The 16,852-nt window shown below is 50.1% G+C and overlaps 1 protein-coding gene across 2 annotated transcripts in view; it reads left to right on the top strand.

The window, feature by feature from the left end:
- Positions 1-16,852, top strand: part of TMC3 (transmembrane channel like 3) — a 38,732-nt gene that overhangs the window by 10,806 nt on the left and 11,074 nt on the right. For both annotated transcript variants that reach the window (XM_028089411.2, XM_088025149.1), the window contains exons 4-12: positions 4,338-4,419; positions 7,163-7,269; positions 8,004-8,102; positions 8,205-8,347; positions 9,766-9,913; positions 10,573-10,616; positions 12,244-12,391; positions 13,732-13,841; positions 15,772-15,850. In XM_028089411.2, coding sequence (XP_027945212.1) covers positions 4,338-4,419; positions 7,163-7,269; positions 8,004-8,102; positions 8,205-8,347; positions 9,766-9,913; positions 10,573-10,616; positions 12,244-12,391; positions 13,732-13,841; positions 15,772-15,850 — 960 coding nt within the window. The remainder of the gene's footprint in view (positions 1-4,337; positions 4,420-7,162; positions 7,270-8,003; positions 8,103-8,204; positions 8,348-9,765; positions 9,914-10,572; positions 10,617-12,243; positions 12,392-13,731; positions 13,842-15,771; positions 15,851-16,852) is intronic.

The raw sequence follows: 16,852 nt of genomic DNA, 5'->3' as shown, positions 1-16,852 counted from the left end.
CAGATACACAGACAGATACACGGATACACAGACAGACACACGGATACACAGACAGATACACGGATACACAGATACACAGACAGATACACGGATACACAGACAGACACACAGATACACAGACAGATACACGGATACACAGACAGATACACAGATACACAGACAGATACACGGATACACAGACAGACACACGGATACACAGACAGATACACGGATACACAGATACACAGACAGATACACGGATACACAGACAGATACACAGATACACAGACAGATACACGGATACACAGACAGATACACAGATACACAGACAGATACACGGATACACAGACAGACACACGGATACACAGACAGATACACGGATACACAGACAGATACACGGATACACAGACAGATACACAGACAGATACACGGATACACAGACAGACACACGGATACTCAGACAGATACACAGATACACGGATACACAGACAGATACACGGATACACAGACAGATACACAGATACACAGACAGATACACGGATACACAGACAGATACACAGACAGATACACGGATACACAGACAGACACACGGATACTCAGACAGATACACGGATACACAGACAGATACACAGATACACAGACAGATACACGGATACACAGACAGATACACAGACAGATACACGGATACACAGACAGATACACAGATACACGGATACACAGACAGACACACGGATACACAGACAGACACACGGATACACAGACAGATACACGGATACACAGATACACAGACAGACACACGGATACACAGACAGACACACGGATACACAGACAGACACACGGATACACAGATACACAGACAGATACACGGATACACAGACAGACACACGGATACACAGACAGACACACGGATACACAGACAGATACACGGATACACAGACAGACACACGGATACACAGACAGATACACAGATACACGGATACACAGACAGACACACGGATACACAGACAGATACACAGACACACAGATACACAGACAGACACACGGATACACAGACAGACACACGGATACACAGACAGACACACAGATACACAGACAGATACACAGACACACAGATACACAGACAGACACACAGATACACAGACACACGGATACACAGACAGACACACGGATACACAGACAGATACACGGATACACAGGATACACAGACAGACACACGGATACACAGACAGATACACGGATACACAGACAGATACACAGACACACAGATACACAGACAGACACACAGATACACAGACACACGGATACACAGACAGACACACGGATACACAGACAGATACACGGATACACAGGATACACAGACAGACACACGGATACACAGACAGACACACAGATACACAGACAGATACACAGACACACAGATACACAGACAGACACACAGATACACAGACACACGGATACACAGACAGACACACGGATACACAGACAGATACACGGATACACAGGATACACAGACAGACACACGGATACACAGACAGATACACGGATACACAGATACACAGACAGATACACGGATACACAGACAGATACACAGATACACGGATACACAGACAGACACACGGATACACAGACAGATACACGGATACACAGACAGATACACGGATACACAGACAGACACACAGATACACAGACAGACACACGGATACACAGACAGATACACGGATACACAGACAGACACACGGATACACAGACAGATACACGGATACACAGACAGACACACGGATACACAGACAGATACACGGATACACAGATAGACACACGGATACACAGACAGACACACGGATACACAGACAGATACACAGACACACAGATACACAGACAGACACACGGATACACAGACAGACACACGGATACACAGACAGACACACAGACACACAGATACACAGACAGACACACAGATACACAGACACACGGATACACAGACAGACACACGGATACACAGACAGATACATAGATTCTTACTACACTTAGAATTAAATCTAACTCCTTCCCATGACCTACTGATCTGGCCATTGCTTTCCTACTGGATCTTACCTCACTTACCCCTCTTCCATCCTCTGCAGTAAAATGCCCAGCACACGCTAACTCACAGATGTTCTTGGCTGCCCTGGCCTCCTAGATAGTTCCTCTACTAATTTATTCTTTTTGGAAATATCGATTTTCATTCAAGTCTCAGCTTATGTGTGACCTCCCCAGAGGGACCTCTCCTGATCCCCTTCTTTAAAAGATCTTTCTCCTCCATCCTAATGGACCACGTACCCTGTGGCGTTGACTCGTCTGCGGCCGCCTTCCCTCTACCTGGGTGTAAGCTGTGCACCCGCTGACATCCTACATGTGTTGTCTGTTTGCATCCTCGGTCCCGGAAACACACACAGGTGCTCAGGACACGCTCTGAATGAATTCATCTTTCATAAACTGTAATATGTGTTGTCAGAACACCTTTATTCCAGGCAAATTTACATTCCAAATGAGAAAGAATGAGCTTATTCTTATTTTTGATACCCAATAACCCAGGCCCACAATTAAGACCTATTTCTTCCAAGTCTGGCTTTTGGTTTTGCTTTGGTAGGTTTTTGCGTTGCTCTTAAAACCTCAAATCATTTCAGAGTGTCAGAGCTTTCCATGGAGATTTTGTGCAAATCAAGAGAAGCATATTTTTCTCATGCCTTACTGAATCCTGGCCATCAACAAATCACGTTTTTCAATCACCTTTACCTCTGGGAAGCCCCTTGAGGAAGCTGGTGTAGATTTGCATTTACCAGAATGAGTGTCGGGGGTTCAGGGCCCTGGAAGCTGAGTCGGGGGCCCCCTGACTTCTTGTATGAGCACCTGAGGCAGGGGAGGAGGGTTTTCTCTCTTACCTACAAAAGTTACTCTGCTTTAGTGTGTTCCAGCACTGAAATTCAACCAAAATTTAAATTGGAAGAGTAACTCTGAATACCACTGATTGAACCTTGCTTCTCATATAGACGAGGAAATTGAATCCCAAAGAAAGAAAATCCCTTCCCAGGAGCGCATAGTAGGATCCAGTTGCACTGGAGCTACAACTCAGGTGTGCCCCCCACCCCGCCCCAGGGCCTCTGACACTTCGGGACTTCACTCCCAGTGGGCCAGAAATTCAGATGCTTTCCAACACCAAACCCACCCCCAAGGACGTTTGAGCACCCTGCTTCTGCATGCCGTAGGGGATGCAAGAGCAAAAGCTTTGGTGTTCCCCTCCATGCTAAAGCATGTGCACCATAGGAAAGATCTCAAGGCAACACGAGGTAGGCTATGGTCAACGTTACAGGAATATTGATTGCTGGGAGGTTTACAGAGAGAAGGATCTATTTCTCTCTCCAGAGAAGCTATGTGAAATCATCATGGGTGTGGTTAGGTTTGAGCCGGGTCTGGAATCGTGCACAGAAGACAAACAATTGCAACGTCTGATAAAATTCAAACAGATTTTCATTTACAAGCAGCCGTTCTGGCCTTAGCAGACACATCCTGAAAGACATTATCGTGCGTGTCTGCATCAGGACCATGTGCCGTCTCAGAGTTCAGAATGTTGTAATTACATTTGCAAGCCTTCTTTCTGCAATGATATAATTTGCTTCCAACACAAACCCAGATTGTTTGTGTGTTAAAATGAACTGCCTGCCAATACTTGTGGGAGAGCCGAGCCAGGGTCAGGGCACATTCTACTTTATTCTCCTTGGAGGAGAAGGGGGAAAAAATACAGATTTCGAACGCTTGACAATTGCATCTTAAACACACAAGACAAATTTCCAGATGTCACCACTGGCAGTGGTGGCCTGGAGAAAGGGTGGGAGGCAAACATAGCCACAGGGCGGGAGGCGCACGAGGGCTCACATTCCGGGTGTGTTCTAGACTCCTCGTCCCCAAAACAGGGAACTGGGATCACCTGGGCAGTTTGCTGGCCACGTGGATTCCTGGGCCCCGCTCCCTAGAGCGGGGTCAACTGGGTGCATTTGGACTTTATTCCTCAAGTCATTGCCACTGCATTTAGTGCCTGGAGCAGGAACGGGAGGAGTAAGGCAGGTGTGACCCCGGAGCATGGGCACCTGGGTACAAACAGCACTGCTCAGAGCCCGAAGCAGGTGCCCTCCCCCGAACGGGAGCACGGAGGAGACAAGGGCGCTGCTTCGGGCCTAGTATTGGCCAAAGTCCCGCAAGAGCATGATTAAAGCCATCAGACAGTGTGTCTGGGAGCCTGTGGTCCACTCAGGACCTTAGCATCCCAAAGGCATTGCCACGGTGACAAGCTGTGATGTTCTTTCACCCTGCCCCCTCCTTTTCAGCTCTGGCGGAAGTTTGTGCGTCTGGCCTGTAACTTCATGGTCATCTTCATTCCCTGGGAAATGAGGATAAAGAAAATTGAGAGTAAGTCTGGGCGCTCGGAGGAGTCGGGGGCCAGCGGCCTGAGAAGGGTCCGGGCGGCCCGGTTCCCGCACGGCGCCGCCAGGGCCCCCTGCACGTGGTGCGGAGTGGAGCTGGACGTAGGACTGGGGGGATGGACATCTGTCCCACCACTGCCCCCGGGACAAGAGCGGCCCCACATTCACTGTGGCTCTGCTGTTCTGGCCGTTCATTCGGGAGTCGGACCCAGCACGGACCCTGAAGGGTCAGGTGGAAAACCGCAGAAGAGTAAGAGGGTCATGTGAACAACTGCCAAACAAAGCCTCAGAAATTTGCATTTTCTTAGCGGCGATTGGAACCGTTCAGAAAGCATGTTCTGAAACATAAATAAGTGGCTTTCACAACATATTCACAAACATGTACACACAGCACACGTGCATATAACACGCAGGAAACAAGGCCAGGAATACACCTAACAGTGAGTCTATAGTGAAGAAGGCTGTAAAATTGGGCCACAGGGTATTTTAAAAGTCTTGTGAAGAGACATGGGAAGATTTAATATTTGGAAGATGTAGATTTCCTCAAACATCAGTTTACAAGGTTAATGCAATTCCAGTAGAAATCTCAATGTAATGTTTTGTTTTGTTTTGTTGTACTCAGCAAAATGATCGTTAAGACTTACATGGAAGAAACCCATCCAAAAGAAATTTTTTTAAAAAGAAAAATGCAAATGAACTTGCATAACCAAAATGTCCAGGTACATTATAAACACTCCAGCAGTCGAAACTGGAGCATAGCATCATAGATGATACTAGAACAGTTGATTCAATTCTTTGAAAGAGGACGTTTAGACCCTTCTCTGTAAGGTTCCAGGAGCTATCAAATCGAAGATAGGGAGCCACTCAAGAATTAAAGGAAATATAGAGCACGTGATCTCAGAATGCAAATCTGTCTGACGGTGAGAGAAAAGAAGGACATCATCAAGGAAAATAGCACTGTATTTAATTACCTATAAAAGAAATAGTACATACCTAAAACAACAAAGCTGAAAGCCGACAAATGGAGAGAGAATAATTTTCAGCATTTCAATGGAAGTTAGCGGTTTTTTTTTTTTCCCCACAGTGGGTGGGAATGTAAATTGGACCAGCGTTTCCAGGGGAAAGTTAAAATTTGTAACCAAAGTCTTCATCATGTTTGTGCTCTCCCTAACAACCAGAGAAACAAGAACCACAACAAAAATCAATATATAAGGACCAAGTTGGTGCCCCACCCGGATTTCTTGCCTGGTCCAGCTTTTCTCTGCTGCTCTGCGTGTTGATACTGGGACTCACAGCTGCCCTTTTCCCTGCAGAATTGCCCTGGGCCTGCCCTGTTCCTGCTGCTGGGCGCACCTCACTTGCCCCACTTCCCCAGGCCCCAAGGGAGGGCCTAGAGGGAGGCAGTGCCCGAGTAAGGGGAAGTCAAGTCAGGCTCCTTGTGCAAAGTGGACGGACTGTGTTATGCAATTTGCCTTCCAGGGTTCCCCATGGGATCTGGCGAAGCCAGGTTCCAGGGTTCCCCATGGGATCTGGCGAAGCCAGGTTCCAGGGGAGACCACATCCTTGCTTAGCTCTCCCCCACTACTTCCCCTGCCCCCCCACCCCACCCCGCACTCCTTTTCTCCAGAGAGCACTTCCTCAGTGTGTCACCTGAGCTGGATCTCTTCCTCCAGCTCTGCTTCTAGGAAACCTGCCCTTGGAGGGAAATTATTTATGGCAGACTTACTTACCCTAGTGAATCCCCTACCCGGTGAAAAGTCAGAGGCTTAAGTGTCAAGTAGTGGGGATGGGTTAAATAAATTATGGAAAATTCAGTTGATGAAACAATAAAATTTATTTTATATTGTATTTTTTGCATGAGAAAATGCTTATGATACATTAATAACTCAAGATGTATATTGTAGAGAGATACCAATTTTATACAAAAAAATCCATACCTACAGAATAAGAATGGGGGGGCCACACTAAAAGTTTACTAGAAACTCATTCTAGTAGTGATTTTAATTTAGTGAGCTCAGAATAGGTAATGTTTTTGTTTTCTTTGTGATGTTTTGTGTTTGCCTATTTATTATGACAAACATAAACTAAACGTCAAGTAAAATTTCAAGAGGTTTTTTTTTAAGGATGGCACAAATCACCCACATCCTCATCTACTTTCTATGCTCCCTTAGTTTCTTAGTAGAAATTTGGTTTTGAATACATCTTTTTGTTTTAGAATAAAATATACAGAAAAGTTTAGCAGTATAGAAAAGTCATAAAGTTCCTGTAATTCCTTCACCCAGTTTCCCCTAATGTGAATACCTAGCAAATTGCTATATATCTTGAAATTAAGGCAAAATAATTCCAAGAAAAATCCTTGGAATTCTCAAAACTATACAAAATGAAAAAAAGATATATCCAAATCTCAAAAGATGCTGATTCTTCTGAGCATACATGAAATGTAAATTTGACAAATATTTTAGGTGAATATGTCATTAGGGAAATTATTAAATTAGGGTTTTTTTTTTCTGTGCTTGTAAGTGGAAATACTAATGAGCATTTTGGCCCCGGTAAATGACTCTTTTGGGAGAACACTCTGATTGGTACAATCATGACATTCTTCGTCTTTGTCCTGATACCCCAAAAATTGCAGGGTTGCTGTACAGAGAACTCTGCACTGTGGGGATTGTATACTGTTCATCCTGTTGAGACTGTTTTTCACTGGTCTTATTGTCTGGCCTTTTTCTTAGGTCATTTTGGATCTGGTGTTGCCTCCTACTTCATATTCCTGAGATGGCTGTTTGGAATTAACATTGTGCTCACGATAATGACGGGTGCTTTTATTGTCATTCCAGAGGTAAGAACTAGTCTAGGGAAGTTAAGAAGGGCCATTCGTTCAAAACGAGAGATGTGGGCGTGTCTCGTAAAGCGACCGCCCTCAGTACCCTCATGGGAAGGATGATCCGTGCTTTCAAGCAGGACACAGCCAACCTCTTCCGTGAAGGGCCGGGTAGTAGATAGTTGAGGCTTTCGGTCACACCCCTCCCCTCCCCCACGCAGTGTGAAAGATGATACACGAACTCATGAAATCAAATTTTATTTATGGATATTTACGGATACTGAGGTTTGACTGTCATATCATTCCTAAGTGTCCCAATATATTCTTCTTCTTTTGATTTTTTTTTCCAGCCAATTAAAAATGCAAAAACGATTCTTAGCTCTTGGGCCACACAAAAGGAGGCGACAGGCTGGGTTCGGCATACAGGCCAGTTCACAGGCACCGTGATGATACAAAACACACTTCTCAACTAAACTTCGTCATCATGAAGTAAATGGGGCTATGTCCCGTGCAGAAACCCAGTGACCTCAAAAATCCACTTGTAGAGACCCAGGGGGAGGACACCCAGGCAGGTTGATTGGCCCACCCAGGATGACTGTTCCCTCAGCGAGAATCAAGCAGAAAGGCAGCTGCAAGAGATCTTGTACATGCAGAGCCTTCCCAGGCCGTGGGGTCTGGGGATCGGCCACCGCTTTTCTCCTGGCCCCTTCCCTGCCCCAGAGGATCACGGGACATCCTGTTTTCTCTACCAGCTCATTGCAGGCCAGCCCTTCGGAAGCACAGCCAGCAAGACCATCCCCAAGGAGCACGTGATGTCTGCTCAAGACCTGGACACCGTCTGGTCCCTGGGGGTGAGGTTGACGCTTGGACCCACTCCTGTCTCGAGGGAGGGCTGACCGTGCGGGAGCTCCAGAACCTGGGGTGGGAAATGACGCCGAGTGCTCTCTTGGCAGGGTTATCTGCAGTACTCAGTGCTCTTCTACGGCTATTACGGCAGGGAGCGAAGGATCGGGAGAGCTGGCTACCGGCTGCCCTTGGCGTATTTCCTGGTGGGGATGGCCGTGTTTGCTTACAGCTTCATCATCCTCTTGAAAAAGTATGGCTACTCAGTTTCTCTCCATATGCCAGGAATGATATGAATGACCTCGATCTGGTCAATAACTTGTACCATCCAGGCATAACAGTACCCATTTTGCAGATGAGGATACTAAGGCTAAAAGAGATCTGCTCATTTTAACCAACACTTATTCGACGTTCACTGCTTTGTGCCAGGTTCCGGGGTGGGTCTGGAGAGATAAGAATCATGTAGGCTTAACACTAATGTAATTTCAGACAATTTAGTAACTGCACTCACAGAGACAGGAGCAACATGGTCTAAGTGACCAGAGATTACAGAAAGCAAAAGAGCATCCTTTGGCTGTACGTTTGCCAGTGACCTAGCTACAAATCCTGCAAGGGCCAGGCTCATCCGTGTCATGAGGCGGTTCGCACACCCAGGTCCTCACTGAGAGGAGGCACAGTGGAAGGAAAACAAAGTGGCTGGGGGTCAGGAGTCCTGCACCATCCCCACCATGAGACCTACGGCAATTCCCGTCCCCTCTCTGGGCCTCATTCATAAAATGGGCAGGTTGGTTCAGAAGATGGCCCGGTTCCCTGCCGGCGTTCAAGTTGTGTGCTTCTATATTGGAGCTAGCTGAAGTGCACGGATGGGCAGGCTCTGAGACCAGGGAGAACCCAGCCCCTCCCGGTCTGGCTCACCTCCTACTTCTGTCTGCCTTGTGTGTCCCAATGTGTCTTGTTTCCTGCCCCGTGGGGCATCTTAGCCCCGTGCAGATACAAGTGCTTGGGGTAAAAAACAATTACAAGCATCATCATCACCATCAAACAATAAAAACCTGAGGAGGTGCACAGTGCCCTGGGGGCCTTCGGTTCACAAAAAGCTTTCCCACTTAGCTTCTGGGGGGCCTCAAGGCCCCACCTGCAAGACAGGCCCTTTGCTAGATGTTACAGGTTAAGAGAAAGATGGAGGCAAACTCAGGACAAGGAACTATGGAGGGAAAGGATAACCGGAGAAACAGTCTGAAGGACAAAGGAGGGATGCAGAGTCCTGCCTTCAGATGCATCTAAGGAGCACTGTGGGCTGGAGGGACCCGACTGGCTCCCTGAGGTGGGGTCACCGCCCCTCCATGGGCAGGGCCTCCAGGAAGGCTGATTCACTTCTAAGGAGAGTTTGATTTCACAGTCACACCCACAGCGATGGGACAGGCTGGCCCGCTGGGCGCACACCCCTCAGTGACCTCCTGGCCACCACGGTGGAGAGGCCGCTTGGCAAACGGACTCACCCCACAACCGGCCAGTGCCCTTTCCCCACGAGGGGGGCTGAACCCAGCCCCTGGATGGGGCTGCTCATTCTCGTTCACACCAGGGCGCTGTGTGGACGGGCAGCAGTCCTGGGAAGAGAGCACCCAGCCTGACCCTCCTCTCCCGCGCCCGGTCCCGGCCCCTCTCTTGCAGGATGGCTAAGAACTCCCGCAACAGCCTGGCCAGTGTCTCCAATGAGAACTACACCTTCTGCTGGCGGGTCTTCTGTGCCTGGGATTACCTCATCGGCAACCCAGAGGCCGCCGAGAGCAAAACCGCCGCCATTGTGAACAGCATCAGGGTGAGTGGGTGACGTGTCGGGGCCAGGGGAGGTCAGGGCTCCTGCCGCCACGACCATGGCCTTCACCGCGGAGCCGCCGGGCTGCTGCGGGCGCCGGCAGTCCTCCTTGGGGCGCTCCCCAGGCAGGGGGGCGACTCCGTGGGTCGGCCGGCAGGCACCACCACGCACCACCAATCCCATGGAACGCAGGGAGAGACATTGAAAAACTCCTCCTTTTAATTTTTTCATTTCGTCCCCCTAAAATTTCAGTTGGTGTATTTTTGGTACTCTGCATAATCGATTGCGACCATATTGCAGGTACCTGGTGGGTGAATACATGCATAACACGCTGGGGATGTGAGCTTTACCGTTAACTCAGAGGATGAGGTCATCAAATGCACTCAGGGACTTGGGTCTACTGAGCAGAGGAGACCGCTAAATGCTGCCCCTTCGGGGGAAAAAAACTATCTAGATCCTTTCACTTATGTAAATGATGTGCCCTTCTGCCTCCTCTGCCCAAGCCCCGATTTCTTTTCCGTTTACTTATTATTATACAAAGCACTGATGTCAATAAAATCTCAATTAAAAATAGTAAGTCATTTCTTACCATGAAATATTTCTAAAGATTTATGATTAGTAGCAAGGCTAAGCTTTTAATTAGGATGTGTCTTTTCTTAAAGGAGGCTATCCTGGAAGAACAGGAAAAGAAGAAAAGCAAAAACCTGTATGTATGGACCCTCCCCACACTTCAGGCATTGATAAGCTATTTTAATTTGGTACAAAACTTACCAGACCATCTCTATCTTATTTTCGCACGTTGTCAGGCAGCCTTTCTTTCTCCTTAAAATCCATCCTTCTAGTAAGGTGATATGTGGAAAGACTATAACGGCTCGTTAGCAGTATTTAGAAGTGGTCTCTCCCTCCTTCGATCGGGCGACAGGGTGAGAGTTCTGAAGTTAACTGACTTCTTTTTTTTCTTTTTTAAGATTTTATTTATTTATTCATGAGAGACAGAGAGAGAGAGAGAGAGAGGCAGAGGGAGAAGCAGGCTCCCAAGGAGCAGGGAGCCCGATGCGGGACTCGATCCCAGGACCCTGGGATCATGACCTGAGCCGAAGGCAGACGCTTAACCATCTGAGCCCACCCAGGCGCCCCTGAAGTTAACTGATTTCTTTCACTTAGATGATCAAAGAGATATTTTGGGGTCCAATTTCTAGTTTTCTAAATTAAGCAAAGGCTACTTTACTTAGCAACAGATCCTTGAGGTCCTAAGACACAAGTATCATTCAGTTGTTGTTGACAAGCCTTCCAAGGTGATGTCTCCGAGGAGTCAAGATGCAGGGCCAAGACTCTTGCAAAGGGAGGTGTCATGAGCACCCCAAAGTCATCCAGAGGGCTGGATGAGGAATTGTGCTTTACAGATAGGATGGTACACCTCTCCTCTATCCTGCAGATCCTCCTGGCCACGCTTCTTCCAGTGCCTGCTGCCGGGGGGGGGGGGGAGGGGGGGGCCATGCACAGGCCCCGCCCCCTGGCCGGTACCTGCTGCCCCAAGGCACCCACCAAACCCCCATCAGTGTGCCTGCACGGGAATCTGAGAAGCTGAGGGCAATGCTGGGGGTTGGTGCTCGGGGAGCCACCCTTGACCAGTATGGACAGGAGCGATGACCAAAGCTTCCCTGCTTTTCTGTGGGAGGACCGTCCTGAGAAGAGGCTCATCAGCCCCTGGGAAGGCCCTGCAGTGGCCTCCAGCTGTGGCCGGGTGCACCATACACTCTCGCCCCGAGACCTCCTGGGATCTTGTCCCAAATAAAGTACTTGCAAACAGGCCATTGCCTGAGGCTGCAGGGAAACCCAGCCTGAGACCCAGGGCAGGGCCCCAACGTCAGAAGCAGATGCCCTAACAGTCAGCCAGTTGGAGTCCATGAGTTGTCCCCAGCGTTAGGAAGGACAGGGCAAGCTCCTGTTCCATCTCATGGCATTCGGCTGCTCTGTATTTGCTTGCTCATCTAGACAATAGCTACACCACATTCATACGTGCCGGGCCCGTTCTAGGAGCTGAGAATACAGCAGAAGTCACCCACTGCATAAATCTATGTACAGGGTCAGATTCATGACGCTGGTTTAAAATCCTACCGATAGTAGTTGGTCAGATTGGTAAGTCACTGTAGATCCCTTAGGAAATGAGGAATTTGGACCCGGGTGGAGGGGGTGGTAGGGAAGAGCACTGACTCTTCAGGGCCGAGGATTCACACGACAGGAGGTGGGTCCCGTCGCTACCCGGCGTCTGAGCCTCTCGGCGTCTGGAGCGCAGTGCAGCGGACCCGTCCTCAAGCTGCCTCTACCCGCAGGGCGGTGACCATCTGCCTGAGGGTTGTTGCCAACATCCTGGTGCTTCTCTCACTTGCGGGGAGCATCTACCTCATCTACTTCGTAGTGGACCGGTCCCAGAAGCTGGAGCAGTCGAAGAAGGAGCTGACGCTCTGGGAAAAGAATGAGGTACCCGCCGTGCGACCCGTGTGTGCCTTCCCCGAGGGATGCAAGAGCAGCCCGCCCTCTTTTTCCATGTCGTGCCTTAGGTAGGCTAGCTAGAAAAGTCTCCCTGGAAGAACTTGGTCCTCTTGTCCTAGAGCACGAACTGCAAGGGCTTTGAGCCACATTGGTGACCCCAAGACCTGGTTGAATGGTTTTATTGGCCTCGATCGGGAATGGGTCTCATTCAACGTGGCCTTCAAGCGTTCATCCCATTGCTTACCTTTGGGTCTTGCCGACTGGGCTCGGCTGTTCTCGAATGGTGCGTTTCCAGAAATGGACTTCCCCTGCGGATTGGCTACCGTGCCCGAATGTTTTCCACGGCACATGTCACAGTTGACCGAGGGCCAGCTCTTGAACACTCGGGTCGTTTCTGTTTTTCTGAATTACAGTGTTTCCCAAACCATGTTTGTTTGCTGAAAGATCTCTTCCCTTCGTGTATGTGAATATCCCCATGATGGGAAATGGCCAAGGGGAGAGTTAAGAACAGTCTTATAATTCTTAATATTTGCAATAAGACTACTGCATTCGCTTTTCCTGCAAAGACTGGAAAGGCAGACGAAGCATGGAAGCCATCTCTCCGACCACTGCGGTGGAAAGGAGTGTCATCCATGGGATCTGTAAAGCAAAGCATGTAGGTGACATGATGCTTACAGTTTATCCTCAACGTTCAGTAAAATTGTTCAGAATCTGAGACTACATTAAGTCCTCTTTTCAGACCTCCTTCTATTTCATGCCAGTTAAGTGGGTTATGTAAATATGTGCTTGTGTGTTTGCAGATAGATCATGTTTTTTAAGGTCCTATTCAGAAATTACATCTTTCTTTAGGTCTCACCTCCACGTTACCAACAAAATGTCCTCTTTGGTTGCCTGAAGTGCAGACAAACAATAGCCAGGCATAATCCTCTAGATAATTCTCTTCCACACACAGAAAGAATATTCCATTACCTGTCAGCCCACCCCCCTTTCCTATTTGTAATAGTTGGGGCCACCTCCATCTGCCACCCAAGGTAAGCAGAACGGCAGGGTAGTTGGGAAATGTGGCCGAAATGCTCGTGAACCCCTAGGGGCAATTGTGAGCATCTCGGTTTAAGGACAGTGCCTAACAGGAATAAACCCACGACAAAGTGGTGGTGGCCTCTGGGAAACAGCTAACTGGCAGGGATTTGGGGGAGGTTTTCCGTGTAGGAACCGCACAGCCCTCGGAGCGCCCACTGACCGAATGGTAGACCAGGAGGCCGGTGTGAGGTAGGTGGGGCCAGGCCAGGGAACCCGGGACTCACGGCTGGCATGCACCCTCTCGGCAGGTGAGCGTCGTGGTCTCCCTGGTCACCATGCTGGCGCCATCAGCCTTTGATCTCATCGCCGCCCTGGAGATGTACCACCCACGAACCACGCTGCGCTTCCAGCTAGCAAGGTACTAGAGCCCTGTGGGAACTGCCACGTGGGGCGGCCCTCGCGTGCCCGCCACGCTGGGAACCCACGTCCCTCGAGAGCCAGGCTTGCTTTGCTGCACCGCCCCCCCCAACCTACCATGGAGCTTCCCCTCTGGATGCATCTCAAGGAAAGCGGGATGCTCCAGGAAAATGGGATGCCACAGGGGAGAAAGGGGGAGGGGAGGAGGAGAGAAAGGGGGTAGGGAAAGAGGAGTGGACAGGCTGGTGCCAGAACAGGGGGTGGACAGGAGAGCAAGTGGTGCTGGCGGGCCTGACTGGGTTAGCATGAAAGTGGCCAGGGGCGATCTGTCAATGAGGGCATGTGGCCATGTCCCTTACAACTTAGTTACAAAAATAGGTAAGGCTAGGATGTGGCCTGAAGGCTGTCGTTCGCCATTCCCTGAAATCCAACTGTCATTTCAAAGGTAGGAAAACAGGACTAAAAAGAGCCAGGGGTCTGTGGAAACCTCCCCGCCCTGGGTGGCTCGGGGCTGAGATTCTCAAGATCCTCATCGGCCCCTGGCTGGAACCTGGGTCTTCCTACTCTGCTCAGCACTGATCTTGACCCGAGGGAGAAGCGTCTTCCTCAGCTCCTTCCTCCCCAGCACATACTGGGAGGATCAATTCTATTATTGCATTTGTTCTAACAGCAATCCTATTACACAGATTGGTCTCGTTATTCACATTTAAAACTAGAGAAACAGAGGTATCAAGAAACGCGCGCCCCGGACGAATGAGGGCTCATTCTGGTAATAAGAGCAAAACATATTATTTTAGTTCCATTAAGTCCCATTTAGTTCACCAGCCACCCCGTCACTTTCTGTCCAAGACGCAGTGAGCACCAGAGCAGGACAGGGGGAGCAAATCCTCCCGTTCTTCATCAGGCAGCACTTCTGCGCACACGCCGAGGGTCTGGCCCTATGCTACGGACCCTGAATGCAGAGAGGGACAGGCCCCGCTCGGTGTGCAGGGAGTCATGGGGAGAGCCAGGGCCGGCCATAGCGATGCCCCCGAGGCCCTCGGCTCGCTCCCACACAGGTGTTGGTCAGCCCTGCCCCTGTGGAATGGCGGGGGGCCACGCAAAGTTTCAACTTGGAGTCTTGTCCTCAGGATAAAACTGCTCTCTCTTTTTCACCCACCTCTATTGGTTTCCTGACCCCCTAAATGCGAATCAGTGTCTGTGGGGGGTGTTGGTGAACCTGCCGCTGTCCTTTCCCATCTCGCTGTCCCAGACACGTTTCTGATAAGATGCAAGGCTATGTCCTGGGAAATTCCATGATGCTTCCAAAACCTTCCGGCTCCAAGGAGGGTGGCAGCAAGTCTCGGATTGCTGACCAGCAGATCCCACCTGCTCACAGCTGCCTGCAGCCCCCAGAGCCGCCGACCGCTTAGCCTGCATTTCACAAGCAGACCCCGAGATCCCGAAATTGTGTTCTGCCTTTTGCAAGCTGTTCGAACCTGAGCAGCTCGCCTGCCCCTCCCCTCCATGTTTCAATCTACTTGTCCTTAAGCAGGGGTTATAATCATGCATGCCTCACAGAGCTGTGAGAGCCTGCCTGGAAAACCACGTTAGACACCAGAACTCACGACACTTCAGAGCCCCACTTCCTCAGCTCACACTCTTTCTGCAACACGAGCAGTCCTAAAATGCCGAGCCAAGCATGGGCCGCAGTGGGCTCACCAGGGAAGGCTAGAAAGGGGTCCCCAGACCCCATCCAGCCTGACTATAGCAGGATGGGTTCTGGAATTCTGTATTTTTTAAATGCCCCCCTCCCCCACGATTCTGAAGGAAACCAAGTGTGGCGGCCACTGGCTTAGCAGGACCATGAGAGTCCCTCCTGGCTGGTGGCACGTCTGGCCCGTGGGCTCTCGTGTGCGGTCTTGTCTCTCGAGGGGGGCTTGTGCTTTCAGGGTCCTTGTGCTGTACCTGGGGAACCTTTACAGCCTGATCATTGCGCTCCTGGACAAAGTCAACAGCATGAGCACCGAGGTGAGTGCCCGTCCTGGGTGGAGGCCCACTCCCTGCGGCCGCACACGTGCATACATGTGCACATGCCCACACACGTGCACACGCACGCCAGGACCGTCCCTGTGGACATCATCACCGCTGATACTTGCACTCCGTACACCATGTTCAAAACTCAACTCAGCTGTGGTCATCTTGAGGTAAAAAGAGGAGAATTAGCCCCATTTCCAAGGTAAAGAAACCAAGGCCGGGATTTGGGGCGAGTGAGTGACCCTGCTGGGAGGAGAGCCCGGGACTTCTGAGTCCAGCTCTCTGTGATGGCGCCACCCCACTTCCAGGAGCTCCGTCAGGATAAGCTATCCACAGCGATCGCAAGTGATCCCAGGAAGGGAAGCAGGCTGTGGAGTCATTTAGCAAATTGGGAGAAAATGAGCACTCGTGGGGAACAGTGCAGACTGGGTCCCCCACCCCACTCCGCAGGGGTTTCTGCTCCCATCCGAGGGTCGTTTTGCAGCCCACAGTAAAGCTGCCCCACCTGTGAGGGCATCCCACCGGCCAGGAGGGGCAAGTAGCGGGGAGCAGGAGGTTTCCCAGAGCGTCACATTCCAGAGGCTCACAGGGCAGAACCGGCCGTGGAGACTAGCAGTTTTGGTGTCACATAGACAGGGTCCTTACCCGCCACCTGCTAGCAGACCCACCTGGAGTGTTCCTCTTGAGCCAGGCTGAGCTTCAAGCTCCTCAGTTGTAGCAAGGGATGATGAGTCCGACCTGACACACTTCTGAGGGTGAGAAGATACAGCAGGTGTTAACCTTGGGCGGTCTCCAACACTCACTAAGGAGCAATAAATACTGTCCATTCTGACCCTGTGTTCATTGTCAGGGCCAGCTGCGAGGTGGAGCTGGCCTGGGAGAGAGGCGAGACAAATGGAGACGGAGAGACAGGGTTATAGTGAGAAAGAGAGAAAGGGAGAGAGAGATTATTCCCAAGCGATGCAGCGATATCCTGGGTTGGTGTCTATGATGCTT

The sequence above is a fragment of the Eumetopias jubatus genome, unplaced genomic scaffold (assembly GCF_037043125.1).
Source record: "Eumetopias jubatus isolate StellerSeaLion01/CBP00866 unplaced genomic scaffold, mEumJub1_p1.0 scaffold_7, whole genome shotgun sequence".
In the NCBI taxonomy this organism is placed as follows: Eukaryota; Metazoa; Chordata; class Mammalia; order Carnivora; family Otariidae; genus Eumetopias; species Eumetopias jubatus.
The sequence above is the reverse complement of the archived record's forward strand: the minus strand, read 5'-3'. Positions and strand labels throughout refer to the sequence as shown.